The 14,430-nt window shown below is 47.5% G+C and overlaps 1 protein-coding gene across 4 annotated transcripts; it reads right to left on the bottom strand.

Annotated features, from left to right (window-relative positions):
- Nucleotides 1–1,560: 1,560 nt before the first annotated feature.
- LOC111158306 (zinc finger and BTB domain containing 24) lies at nt 1,561–13,935 on the bottom strand. Of its 4 annotated transcripts, none has more exons than XM_022520259.1 (8): nt 13,887–13,935; nt 13,407–13,586; nt 12,251–13,233; nt 9,531–9,698; nt 8,983–9,066; nt 8,007–8,090; nt 3,878–3,959; nt 1,561–2,870 (listed from the first exon to the last, which is right to left on the bottom strand). In XM_022520259.1, the coding sequence occupies exons 2-8, from the start codon at nt 13,427–13,429 to the stop codon at nt 2,186–2,188; spliced, it is 2,109 nt and encodes a 702-aa protein (XP_022375967.1). In that variant the 5' UTR covers nt 13,430–13,586; nt 13,887–13,935; the 3' UTR covers nt 1,561–2,185. The 4 variants fall into 4 exon arrangements, with proteins under 4 accessions (XP_022375967.1, XP_022375968.1, XP_022375969.1 ...); XM_022520260.1 differs by having other exon boundaries at nt 2,325–2,416; XM_022520261.1 differs by lacking the exons at nt 1,561–2,870; nt 3,878–3,959 and having other exon boundaries at nt 8,053–8,174.
- Between the last annotated feature and the right edge of the window lie 495 nt (nt 13,936–14,430).

Here is a 14,430-nt window from a genome sequence, read left to right as displayed (position 1 = left end):
GAACTCATGATCCTGAGATCAACGGTCACATGCTCTTCTGCCTGAGCTGGCCAGGTGCCCCAGGTTTTAATTTTAATATAAATTTAAACCAGTAATTACTTCAGTTACTGGGAAAAAATTAAGTATGTCTGCAACTGTATGTGAATCTAGGTTTTCAATTGTAAATTGTATGAACTCTAAATACAGATCATGTATGTCCAAAGAACATTAGCATCCAAATTGTGCACTAAGTGGAAAATATATGAAAAAATATAAAATATCTTATTAATATATTTTTATATTGATTACATGTTGAAATGATATTTGGCACATGTTGGATTAAATCATATTATTCAAATTAATTTCACCTTGTTTTTAATGCGTCTACTAAAAAATTTAAAATTACATGTGGCCCATATTCTATTTCTCCTAGTGCAGAGGTAGACTGTCACCAAGCTAGTTAAGCTTGACTTATGTGACCATATTTCCTGAATAATTCTCCACCTCTCCAGACTGAGTAGTTAAAAATTCATTTACGTTAATACCGTGTATCTCCAGCAGAAACCGGGGGCCAGTAAGCTTTGAAAAGCTCGCTAAAAACTTTGCATTTTAAGAATAAGGTTAAAGTAGATAGTTTAAATGACTAAGAACCTGAAATAGCATTTAGGTCATAACTGTATTTGTAAAAATTTTATCTTGGCTCCATTCAGGGGTGATTTAAACATCACTTTGGCTGATACACGTTAAGATACACATTTTAGAAATCTTGTGAATTATATATAATCAAATCTAATTTGGCAAATATGTGGGGAAAAAAATGCTTTCATCTTCCCTCAAACCTGAAGAAATGTATTAACTTAACCTCTAAAAAAACCTTCTTGATTCAGGTAGAAATCAAAGATGCCTAAAGCAAGAAAGTAACTGATCTCAAGATCCTGTTCATTTTAGGGTAGATTAGCCCTACTCTCCGCCAGCATTATGTTAACTTAGATGTACTAGTGCCCATCCTCTTTTCTCCAAAATCTTCTATCAGTCCACTTGAGAGAAAGCAATCGAAGTATTCAAAAAGTACACTGGGCTTGAAAACCTAACCCACACATAATTTCAACTTTTGACAATTAAATTTAAAATCATACCACAGTTATAGACAGGTTACTAAGGCTCTGAGGTTCAGATTATTTTTAAGATCAGGTGATGATATTTACTTTTTAAAATGAGATATCCATTTTGTGAGCTTTAACCTACTTGGCAATAAAAATAGATTATAAGGTCCCATCTCCAGAAAGTTATCAGACACAATGCACAGATCACTTTCAGAATCAATTAGAATTCAGTAGAGTATATTTGACACTTAAATTACATTAAATAAAATCTTATATTCCAGGATAATGGAGTCTTAACTTTATCAAACAAGTATCATTGCTAACAAAAATTCAGAATTTATGGGCTGAATGTCTTGATCCAGTTTCATTAGACTTTTAAATTAAATTTTCAATAACCTGCCTTTAAAAAATATGTAAATCCAAAAAAAATATAAATCTATGTTTCTCAGAAAAGCGGAGTTAAAATTTTTAAAATAATCCTGTACTTTTTTGAATTTATTATATTCATTTTGAGTTACAACAGACTTTCAGTTTCTATGTCTTTGAATCTCCCTTAAATATGACACAAAGAACCCACTGTACCACACAGAGATTATATGTTGACAGTGACTCTGTCTTAGGGAATTAGAAGATAGTAGGACAGATTCTCCAGCGTTGTCATCTGTCGCATTCAGCCCTGACTTACCTTAGAGAAGCAACTGTGTTGCCTACGAGAAATAAAGAAGTGGAACAAACCATTCTACCGCATTCAACCAGTACGGGGCTTCCTTTGTTCTAGAAAAGCTAATTGGAAAGGTCAGCAAGACCATATAACCTGTGGCCGTGGACATTCAAGACTTCGAGTCTAATTCAGTGCCCCCAAATCAAAATTACCCACGACTTTCAGAGATGTCGAGGAAAATGAAGACCGTTCATCAACATCGAAGGCTAAATCCAGATCAGGACAGCACACAAGACACGAAACGCACATCTTGGGGCCTGGGTGGAAAGCGGGAGGACTGTCAGCGAGCGGTCCCAGGACCCGAAGGCTGCGTTCGGAGTGGTTCAGAAAGCCTGCTGTCCTCGGACCGAGGTCCACGGACGGAAGGCGCGTCCAGGTTAGGTCAGCTCCCATCCGGGCTCAGCGGGGAGGGCGGGGGCACGTGGGCAGCGGGCACGTGGGCGGTGGGCGGGGCCGGCGCACCTGCCAAGGGCAGCTCCGCCGTCTGCCCGCGCTGGACGTGCAGATGCTCCAGGGTTTCCTTGGAGAGCGTGATTACGTGCACCGGCTCGGTCTGCGCGGGCTCCAGCGGGCTCTCGATCACGCTGAGGCCCTGCATGTGCTCCGTGGGCTCCTGCGGGGCGGAGAGAAGGAAGTTCTGCAGCGGCTGCGGTGGCTGCGTGAGCAGGGCCAGGTCGGCAGCCTGCTCGGCCGCCAAGTTCGGAGAGCCCTCGGCGGCGACAATGCTGATTCCCTGGCTGGGGCCCGGCATGAAGTTGATATTGTGTACAGAATTGGTGACAAGAAGCTGGATTTCCTGCTCTCCAGAGGCCGCGAGCTGATACGGCTGCAGCTGGAGAATATTCCTGACCTCCTCAGTGTTAGGACCGCCGGGGGCATCTGACGCGGGCTTCTCTTTGCTGTGGATTTTCAAGTGAGCCTTCAGGTTGTCCAAGCGCGCGAACTGCAGGTTACACTCTGGGCAGGAGAAAGGCTTTTTGCCCGTGTGCAGAATGCAGTGTCTCCTCTTGGCACTGGAGTCCGAGAAGGACTTGCCACATATGCCACAGGAGTAGGGCTTCTCTCCTCTACAAAAAATACACATTGGACTTTAAGAACAGCTCTGTTTATTACTTCCTGAGGGAGATGATGTCAAGAGTAGAGGAAAAGTAACTCAACTGGGAGTCATAAGTCATGCGTTCTACTAACTCAAGGAGTCAGAGCAAGTCACCACTTTTCAGGGCTTCCCATTTCTAACCCTAAAGGGAAAAGGCGGGGATGCTGAGAAAGGTTGGTGGATGGGGCTGGGCTACATGTGATAACATTTTATGATTCTATAGTCCGTATTTTAGATAAGAAAGCAAATATTTATATATTAAACATAAAGTTGCTTTTTGTTTTGTTTTCACCTTCATGGCCAACTTTTAGATTCTTGTGGCCAAATTTAAGTACATGGCATTGACTTCAATATTGAAAACTTGAGTAGGGGGCCTGGGTGGCTCAGTCAGTTAAGCTTCCCACTCTCGATTCCCACTGAGGTCATGATCTCAGGGTTGTGAGATTGAGCCCTGTATTGGGGCTCCTCGCTGAGTGTGAAGACTGCTTTCGATTCTCTCTCCCTCTACCCCCAGCTCCTTCCCTCCCTCTCTCAAAAAAAAAAAAAAAAAAAAAAAAAATCCAAGTTGAGTAACCCTTAATTATATGTCTTAGAAAAACTACTGAATCAAATCTGGAAGTTGTGTGAACAAAAACATTTATTCAGAAAACATTAATTGTTTTTTTCCTCCTGCTGCCCACCCCCTGAATATTTATTTTTAACTGAAGATTTAAGCTTTGGATCAGCCCCTAGCACAAAATAAAAATTCAAGAAATGAAATCAGTAATGCAAACTTTTGCTGGCCAGAACCAGCTTTCCTGATTTCTGCCCAAGTGACAAATTGCTTTATTGAAAAGATAAAATATAGTAAACTACACAAAAAGTTCTACCCATGTAATAATTTGGGGGAAAAGATTGTATAAGTAACATATGCCATCCAACTGAACACCAGGGTTCACTGAGGATTCCCATATAAGAAAAATATCTGTAAAACTTTACCTATGGATTCTGATGTGGGTCTGAAGAGAACTCTTTGCTGTGAAAGATTTGCCACAGATTTCACAAGTAAATGGCTTCTCACCTAAAAAAGGGACAGCGTTTAGAAATATACATCCAACACAGTGCAAAAAGCAATAATCACCCATTTTCACACTATTAAGAGGAAAAAAAAAGGCACTACCACTTGATTGCTTGATAAGCATGAATGAATGAAGCCCTTACCAGGCACCTACTGTGTACCTAAGTACTGGGTGCTAAGTGCTAAAAGGATACAGAGAAAGTGTAAGATAGGGTTCCTTCCCTTAAAACCAGAGACAAGGAGGAACATGATTATACACGGGACACGAGAGAACACACTGCATTTACTCCCTTATAGTCCACCCTGAGATAGCTCACAACTCTCATACCGGACGTTCCCGGGGATACCAGCACACTGGGGTGACTTGCACATCATTCACATTTATGTCTGCCTTGCAACGTACCCAGAGTCTGACCACTTCTCACCACCTTCACTACCACCCCCATCTCTCTGCAGCAGCCAAACGGGTCTGCCCACTTCTGTCCCAGCTTCCCTGCTGCCCACAGTAAATGCGGCGACCACAGTGACCCTGCAGGCAGTCCGATCATTTCACACTTCTGCTGCAAACACTCCAAGGTCCCCCTTTCCCATCCGGAGATAAAAACCAAAGCCCTAGGCCTACAAGGCATCACGTATCTGTCTGCCCAGCCCTGGTCCTTGCCCTAAGCTTTTCTAACCTCACCAGCCACTCTCCCTTTGCTCACTGCTCAGCCTCCCAGGCCCGATGGAGAGTCACCAGACACCCCACCCCGAGCAAGCCCCATGCGAGGCTCCTGCACCCAGCACCGCTCCCCCAGCACATGTCACCTAGGGGATTCCCAGTATGGTTCACCCTCTGTATTGACTTCAAGTCTCTGCTCAAATGTCACTTTTCCAGCATGGAGGCCTCACCACCACCGAAAGACTGTCCTCCCCTCCCGCCTCCGGGGCCAACAGTCTTTAGTCCCCTTCTCCCGTCCGTGTTCCCACAGTGCTAGCCCCACTTCGCAGACTGTCCGTCTTCTTTCTCATCCCTCTCCCCCGTTCTCAGGAGGAGACTTCGTGGGCTCGTCCACTCCCACTACCCCTGTGCCTAGAAACAGGCCTGGCACACCGTCCCAGAAATCCGTGATGAATGAATGCATTTCCCAGGGTGGAAACTAAGGCCCACGCAAAACAAGGCTGCTCCAGACTCCACGAGGAATTCATAAAGCTTCAATAACCGTTTCTTCGGCATTAGTCTGTATGCCGCGCATACACCCGACAGACTGTCCCGTCCTCCGGAAACCGAAGTAAGTGGTCCTCATGCAGGCAAGGGAACTTATGCATTTAAAGAAAAGAACAAACAAAATCCCACTTAACCAGGTAACAGCCGCGGGTGGGTGCAGTTGGAAGCGGGGCTTCCCTTTCACAGCCTCTGCTGGAAAACTGATGCGAGACAGCTCTCCAAGCTCCGTCCGGGCACGGCACGCCGGTGCCAGCTTGGGCAAGTCGGCATCTCCGCATCAGCTACTCTTACCACTTGGAAGGTGAAAGCCAGGCCACCGCCATTCTCCTCCCTAGGCTTCCCAAACCAGAGCTGGGGCCCACGCTGACACCGGGGTATGTGCTCCCTTCTCCAGATGCAAAGACTGAGGACCTGCTCGTCGTGTCAAGGTCCGTTTCGGAAACATACGAACGGTGTTCACCCTACCATTCGGTGCCATCTGGGTTGACAACATCTCAGAAGTCTTTCTGTCTGCAAGTGTTTAAAATCATGGAAATTCTTTCCAGGAGCATACAGGCCCTCAGGATCTACCTGGACCGGGCCACTCGGGACCACTTCCAAGGCCACAGCACTGTGCAAGCCCCAGATTACTGCAACAGCCTTCGAACAGGTCTCTCGGCCCCCTGGCTCGCCCCACCCCACACGGAAGCTGGGATGATCCTATACAAATTCTAAGTCGTATCACCTCGCTGGGAACAAAATCCAGTCTTCACTGTGGCCTCCAGTGTTTGGAAGCCTGAGGGCACACCAGAATCACCAAGGACATTTTTACACCTAGCAGTTCCAAGGCCCTACCCAAGGTTAATTCACTCAGAATCTCTGGGGTTGGGACCAGGCTTTCTTTTTTTAAAGTTTCTCAGGGGATTGAGGTCTGAGCCTCAGACTCTCGACCAAGAAGCCCCATTATACAGACTCCAGTTGCCACGGCTGTGCCCCTACCCAAAGCCTTCTGACGCCCACCGGCCTGGCTCAGGCTCAGGCACGACTGCCTTCTGGCAGTTCTCGGATAAGCTGGAAACTCTTGTGTCTCCAGGCTTTGCACCTGCTGTTCCCTCTGCGTGGGATGCTTTTCCCCTGTGCAGCCGCAATGGCTGTCTCCCTCCCCAGAGCATTCAGATCTCTATCCAAGGTGTCCCCTCATTAGTGAGGCCTTCTCAGACACATCCCCATGAAGAAGGGCAGTGCCGCTTCCCACATCCTAACCCCCTTCCCGTGCGTTTAGTTCTCCATGACCCCAGGCCCCCTTAACATGCTAAGTAGTCATTGTCCTTTGTCTTCCCTGGCCTGCAGCGGGGGCTCCCGCCACCTCACCACCGCTGCAGCCTCAGCACCCAGACACAGCGGTGCCTGGGACCCAGGAGCTGTTCTGTGGGTGAATTAAATGTCACAGAACCTATTAATGATAACGTCTGCAGAAAGATTGTAGAGGGATCCCTTTTCATAGAACTCCTATCCTATGAGCCACTTATTTTAAGAAAACAAATTACATTTAAGGAGAAGAACTTGTGTTTATAAAAAAATGTCCGAAGCAGTATAAGTTAATCTGATATATAATTTTAGGAAAACAATTTAAGTGAATCATTAAAGAACCAAACTGTAAGAGGAAGCTTTTCTTAGAAAATCTAACAGGTTCATTTGTAAGACGTGCTCCTTACCAAAAGGTCTAAAAAACCTGCACTTTTCCTTTCCTGTTTCTCTCTTTTTTTTTAAGATTTTATTTATTTATTTGACAGAGAGAGAGACACACACAGCAAGAAAAGGAACACAAGCAGGGGGAGAGGAAGAAGCAGATTCCTGCTGAGCAGGGAGCCCAACATGGGGCTCGATTCCAGAATCCTGGAATCAGGGCCTAAGCTAAAGCCAGACACTTAACTACTGAGCCACCCAGGCACCCCTCTTTGCTGTTCTTAAATGAAAGAATTTGACTTGCCTCCTCTTTATCCCTGAAGCTGATTTTTCTAGAGGTGGCGATGCTTAAGTTTTAAGTATGGGTTTTGGGGAACAAGTGGGAAAACCCTTGGTGCCTATGCTACCTTTGTGTTTGTTTTGTTTTACTTTCTTTTCTTAAAAAAATTATCTCAGTAATCTTCAGTGCTGAAGTACACTCTCAGTGTACTTCACTGAGAACCAGAGAACAGAACCAGAGAACAGAACCAGACTCAGACTTGTACTAATTTGTGGTATTAAACGGATTTTCTTTTTTTTTTTTTTTAAGTGTGCGCCACAGCTAGCGTGGGGCCCAAAGCGGGACTTGAACTCACAACCCCGAGATCAAGACCTGAACTGAGAGGGATGCCTGGGTGGCTCAGTTGGTTAAGCAGCTGCCTTCGGCTCAGGTCATGGTCCCAGCGTCCTGGGATCGAGTCCCACATAGGGCTCCTTGCTTGGCGGGGAGCCTGCTTCTCCCTCTGCCTCTGCCTGCCATTCTGTCTGCCTGTGCTCGCTCTCTCTCCCTCTCTCTCTGACAAATAAATAAAATCTTTAAAAAAAAAAAAAACAAATAAAAAAAAGACCTGAACTGAGATTAGGAGTCAGACACTCAACCGACTGAGCCACCCTGGCGCCCCTCAAATGAATTTTCATACAGGAATAGTGCTCAGTAAGCCATCTCTGCGTTGCTAAGAAATAGCGTCGGGATCTCCCCACAGAATGGTCTTGACAGCCTTCTGCCTTGGGCTTTTAAATGGTCATCTAAAATTCCCACCCAATTTGTGATAAATGGAGCCTGAGGAGGGGACTCCTTCTCATCCTTCTGCAATCGTGACATATACCAGAAAGGAAGGCCGAGATGGGAGTTTTATTACCTGTGTGTGTTCGTAGATGTTTCTTTAGCTGAGACACGTCCATGAACTTGCGATGGCAGTGGTTGCATTCCGGTAATGAGTGGCCTTGTCGCAACAATAAAAAAAGTGTCAGTGCATGTATGCGCTCTCTCCCTGCATTTCTTCAGTGATTTGTGTTAAAGCACTGCCCTGAAAAATAATCACTTTAAATATGGCACCTTAATTAAAACAACAATTTTTTTTATTAATTTGGGGACAGGTAATATTTTCCTATGCACTGCAACTCACTGCTTCCCCAGGAGAGCTGGGCCCCTTCCAATCTCGCTAAAAGTAATTTTCTTTTCCCCCTGAAGCATGGGTGTGACTGTGGCCAACTGACTCCAGTGTCACCCCCAACCCCTCATTTATTTCTTATCAGTTGGCAGGGGAGAAGAAGCTAGGTGGGGGAGAGCCTGCACTGACAGCTATGAGGTGGGGATATTTCTGTCCAACCACCATCAGTAACCCATCAACTGGTGCCCTCTTAGTCAACTGGCACTTTTTTTTTAAAGTTTATTTTATTTTATTTTATTTATTTGACAGAGAGAGAGAGAGAGAGATCACAAGTAGGCAGAGAGGCAGGCGGGTCGGGGCGGGGGGGAGAAGCAGACTTCCTGCTGAGCAGAGAGCCCGATGCAGGGCTCCATCCCAGGACCCTGAGATCACGACCTGAGCTGAAGGCAGAGGCTTAACCCACTGTGCCCCCAGGTGCCCCTCAACTGGCACTTTTGAAAGGTATCAATCCTGTAGGGTTTCTGTGTATGGCACCAAGCTGTAGTATAAAATTAAATATATATTACAAGGTAATAGACAATTACACAAGGACCTCTAATTCACATTGCTTTTTAAGATTCTTTCCCTAAATACTAATTATTTTCCACAGTAGGACTCTACTATTTCAGAAGTAATTTGTATTTATGTTTCTCCCCCACCAAATTTTTCCCTCCCTTTATTGTACCTGTATGAACTCGGTAATGGCTCTTTAGTTGCCTTTTCTGGCTGAAATATTTTCCACACTGATCACAGGTGAAAGACTTCTGTCCTGCCAAAGAAAAAACAAGACACTAAAACCCGCAAAAACTATAAAGAACAATAACACAGTGGGCCCAGGTCCCCATTTTCCATGAATGATACAAGTGACTTGCCTACGTACCCAAATGCCCTCAGAGTCAGAGCACAGTACCATAAATGCGCAAAGGTATGTGAGGCAGTAGGGAGTGGTGGGGACTGGGGCAGAATTGGAGAATTCAAGTTTCCCCCAAAGTCACCTAAGTAAAAAATTTCTAAGCTCTGGGAGTTAATCAAAATGTGTACGTTGAGCTCCCAGCAGCCGTTTTATAAGCTCTAGGTTAAGCCAGAACACTGCGCACAACTCTAAACTATGGCCTGACAGAGGCAGACACCACATGGGAGATGTCGCCAGGTGGAGGAAAGACCACCGTGACCACGGAAACGCCCAGCCCAGGACCCCAGCGGCAGGTGGCCCTCCGGTGCGAGCCCAGCTACCTGAATGCAGGCTCATGTGCTCCAGCAGCGAGTGCTTGGTGGTGAGAGCCTTGCTGCACACGGTGCAGGTGTAGGGCCGCTCGCCTGTGTGCATCCGGGTGTGGACCTGCAGGGAGTGCTTCTGGGCAAAGCCTTTTCCGCACTCATTACACTTGAAAGGTCGCTCCCCTGGAATGAGAGCCCCAGAAGCGCGGTGTGAGCAAGAACATGCACATCTTGGTTTCCTCCTAAATTAAAACAATAGAGGGATTTCTCTTCACTGGCACATCTCCCAAAGGCCCAGAACGGGAGAGAAAACCTCAGCAATAAAGTCTGGCAAGCCGGAACAGATGAGTCTGAGGCCAGCGGTGAGGAGCGCTGAGATACAACCCAAGAAAGAGCCTCCACAATGCCCAGGAATTGGTGGCACTTGTCATCTCTGAGAAAGGGGTTAAGGAGGGGGACATATGACAGTCTGTGCCAAAGGCACTGAGACCCCCCTACAAGGCCCAAGGACCCAGAATGCCAGCCCGCTCCCCAATAAAGGATATGGGCTGTTCTCTGAAGAGGATAAAAGCCTCTGGACTGAGGGTCTCCAGGTACAGTGGAGTGGGACAGCCCCAGGGACAGCAAGTCCAAGTTTACATTTGGGGTGATGAGACTCTGCCCAGCCTCCCCTGTTCCTGCTCTAGACACTGGCAGCCAGGCCCAGAGCCTCAGGTGGGAGGGCAGAACATCTTCGGGAACGTGGTGGGCCAGGGTAAGAGGGCTGCAGCTGTGATGCCAGGTGTGGGGGATGGGGTGGGGTCCAGCCACGCTACCCCCAGTGACGTCGCCAACCACAGGCCCGCTCCACACCCACGTGGTGGCCAGCAGCTTGCAGTCAACAATTCCAACATAGGATTAAATGTGATTTTTCAAAACATCACCATTCAAGGAAGGCCTTCTAGTAGCTGAAACAGATACCAAATCACCTAAGAAAAAAGGGCAACTTGCGGAAAACAGAGGCTGCCCAAGGGAAAGAAAACATTAGGGAATGACCAACAAGCGACTGCTGTCATTAACGTGCTCACAGAGGGAAGATACTACACTGGGAACCAAAAAAAAAAAAAAAAAAAAAAGAATTTATAGAGAATAAAAAAAGGCTCCTAGAAGTAAAACAGGGTAGAAACAAAACTCTTAAGAGTTGAAAGATAAAGGGGAAATTCCCCAGAATGTGGAGCTGAAAGTGATGGGAAGTAAGTGGTAAGTACTTTAGAGGGTGGGTCCAGAGGTTCAACATCCAAATTCCAGGGAATTCTAGAAAGAGAGAGCACAGAAAACTGACGGGAGATATTATCCATGAAATCGTCCCAGAAGATTTTTCTGGAACTGAAAGATGGAAGTTTCCAAACTGTATGGATCTACTGGTAGCCACTGAAATGGGTCGAACACAGACCCAGGCAAGAGTGAGTCACTGCAAAATGTCAGAAGACTGGGGACAAGAGGGAAGATCCAAGTGCTGTTTCCCTTAACAGATATTATAGAACTATTCAACTCTCTACACTATCCTCTATTACAGTTCAATAAATATTTCCCAAGTGTCTACTTTGTTTAAAGAGCCAGAATTCAGGGTTCTCAACCCATTTTTCAAAAACACCAAGGCCCCAATCAAACCAGGAGCTCTGGGGGCTGGCGCTCAGTCACGGTCAGTTTTAGACACTCCCTAGGTGATTCTACTGTGTGGTCAGGTTGAGAACCACACGGCTAGCTCTGTTGGATGAGAGGAGACTTAACTAGCTCTAGTCCCTAGACTGAAGTTTACAATTAGGTTGAGGGGTATTTAGCTGGTTAACTACAACCTGACCCAAAGCAGAGTGAGCTAAGTAAGGGAGAGCTCAAAAAGAGAAAGGGAGGGGTGCCTGGGTGGCTCAGTGGGTTAAGCCGCTGCCTTCGGCTCAGGTCATGATCTCAGAGTCCTGGGATCGAGCCCCGCATCGGGCTCTCTGCTCTCTAGGGGAGCCTGCTTCCTCCTCTCTCTCTGCCTGCCTCTCTGCCTGCTTGTGATCTCTCTGTCAAATAAATAAATAAAATCTTTAAAAAAAAAAAGAGAAAGGGATTTCTGCCTAGGGCTGCACTGTCCAACATGGTGCCAGTTAATTAAAATAAAAAACTCAGTTCCTCAGTCACGTTCACCACACGTCAAGTGCTCAAAATCACACATGGCTAGTGACCACCATATTGGATGGCGCAGACAGAACATTTCCGTCCTCACAAATGGGTCTACTGGCCAGTGCTGGGCCAGAAGGACCGAAGAGAAGACATTTACAGCTAGATGGCTGAATGAGAAAGCTGTCCCCACAGACCTGGGCAAAAGCATAGGTATAGCAGTCAAGATGAAGAATGTTTACAAGTCAGAAAGCCAAGTAAATCTGGCTAGAGTGTGACATCTGGGTATTAAAGCCTTGAACCAATGACGCCAAGTAAAAACAGGGTTCTGCCATCAGGCTACCTGGGCTCAAATCCCAGCTCTGTCACTAAATAGCTGACCTGGGCAAATTATTTCTGGGACTTGGGTCTCTTCGTCTGTCCAATGGGGATAACATTCCCTATTTCACAGGCCTGTTGTGAGAACTAGCTGCAGTACCATATACATAAAGATCTTATTATAAGGCCCATCACCCGGAAGTTGCACAATCAACGAATGCTATCACCATCATCCCTCCAAAACGCGCTCCACTAAGCTGCGAAAGGACAATTACCCGTGTGGCTCCTCTGGTGGACTGCCAAAAAGTGATTGTATTTAAACACTTTGCCACAGTCCTTACAACAGGCCTCAGGGCCCCCCGGGCGCCTTCTCCTTCCACAGACCCTTTTGGCTGAACTCTGCTCGTCTTCATCCCCGCCAAGTTTGTAATCTTTAAGCTTGACGGACCTCTGAATCCTCCGCTTGCTGTACCGACTCTTGCTGTCCTGCCCATCCTGGGTCTTGGGATCACAGTTCTCGTCTTTCTCAGCAGGCATTTCCTCCCCTCTGCCCGGCTCACAGGCAGGCTCGGGCTCTTCCATATCTTTCGCTGGAATCTGTTCATTCAGTGTGCCACCGTCTGCCTCTTTCACCACAAAGTTGTGTCTATTTTGAACTGAATTGTTTACTCTCAGCTGTATTTCTTCCTCCGCAGCCAGTTGTGATTTCCCCTCCTGCCCACTGTTGACTTTTCTCGGTCTCCCCCGCTTCCGTTTCGGAGGACCATTTTTCTTATTAGAAATCACCACCACCGGAGCGCCAACGGTGTTCAGAGGTGTTGGCTTTGGGGAGCTGTGATTATTCTGAAAATCTGTGTAAGCCTTTACCAGGTCATAGACCTTTAAGAACTGAGCAGTGGCCAGAATTTGTTCTGTGATTTTCTCGCTGGCCTGGAGACAACCCGTGTAGATGAACTCCAGCAGGATACCAAATGTGTCAGCAACCATGCCTTCCAGCATGTAAATGGACTGGCCGATCTCCCCCTCTTCAGCAAACATCATTGAGAAGTATTCACTACTGGCAGCGAGTAAGGCTTTGTGAGCCCGGAAATGCACATTCTCCACGATTAACGTGATGTCACAGAGAAAGCCTTTCTTCCGCTGATCCTCAAAACTGGCCAGAACAGTGTCGCTGTGAGTGTCTGAGTGTACAACGAGCTGCCCAGAAGGCTCTGATGACGTTTCTGCCATTTTCTTTAGAGGCCAAGAAGCGTGAAGCCTGAAATAAGAAAATAATGATTAAAAAGGAGGAATCATCATCTACACAGATTAAACCTGGCCCAAGCGAACCTACTATTCACTTTACACGGTTAAATGAATTTGACCATTTACCACTTTCAGAAGTGGACTTAAAAACTTAGACCGTGACTCTCATCCCTGTCATACCGTTACCTAGCTAGGTGAATTTCCAACATCCACGCTACTTCTCGAGGGTCTGTTTTCTCCTCTGTAAAATTAAGGAATGGGAATCAACCATCTTGAAAGTCCTTTCCCAGCACTAACTTTCCACAGTTGCACAGATTAGAATAGGAACTGCAATATCTCGATTTCACGCATTTTTAACCATTTTGCCTGTGAAAACATAGAAGAGAGGCAAAGAAAATGTACACAAATCTGGAGATAGCTGCAATTGAGTAATAACCGAAGGCGCATCGGGCCTCCCTCGGGAAGGGGGTGGCACGATCGCCCAGACTGGCCGCCAAGCAGCGCCCGAGGCCGAGGGAGGCGATTCTCCCGAGCCCCGGGCCCGCGGGGCTGCGCCCCCACCACAGCCCGGGCCCCCTCGGGCGGGACAGGGGAGCGCAGGGCTGGGGAGCGCCCGACACGGCCGCGATCCCGCGCCCACGGTTGGCGGGTCCGGGACAGACCTACCTCTTGGGGCTCCCGGCCCACCCTGCAGCCTGGCGGGCGCACTCCCGCCGGGGCCGCCCTGGCGCCCCGCTCCGCAGAACCGGCCGCCGGGGTTCCTGCGCCCCCCGGACTGGGGCCCCCGCGACGCCGCCGCCAACCCGGAAGCGCCGGCGCCGGGAGCCTGCGCGCGGACGCCGGACCACGTGGCCGCGGAGGCTCCGGGGCGGGGCCGCTCTGGCTACTGCGGAGAACCGGGCGGCGGATGGGGCGTGGCGTTGTCACTGCGACGGTGTAAGTTTTCTGTCGTGTTAGACAGAATGTCTCTCATCGGCACCTTGATCAGCTTTGTCTTTTCCCAGACGCGGAAGCTCACGTTGAGGTCTCGAGTGTGTGTGTGACGAATGAATGAAATCGCCTTTGCATTCATTACCGTCATCACCACTGTCTTCATCTAATACTAATATAATAATTATTATTATTTGCCTCCTAATTATTTTGCGCGTCTGTCTGCTCCTTTTCCTTCCCACTTCCTATGCCTAGTCCAAGGGAGAAAAGAGAGGCGATC

The sequence above is a fragment of the Enhydra lutris genome, unplaced genomic scaffold, assembly GCF_002288905.1.
Source record: "Enhydra lutris kenyoni isolate GAN:26980312 unplaced genomic scaffold, ASM228890v2 scaffoldscaffold58, whole genome shotgun sequence".
NCBI classification, from domain to species: domain Eukaryota; kingdom Metazoa; phylum Chordata; class Mammalia; order Carnivora; family Mustelidae; genus Enhydra; species Enhydra lutris.
The sequence above is the reverse complement of the archived record's forward strand: the minus strand, read 5'-3'. Positions and strand labels throughout refer to the sequence as shown.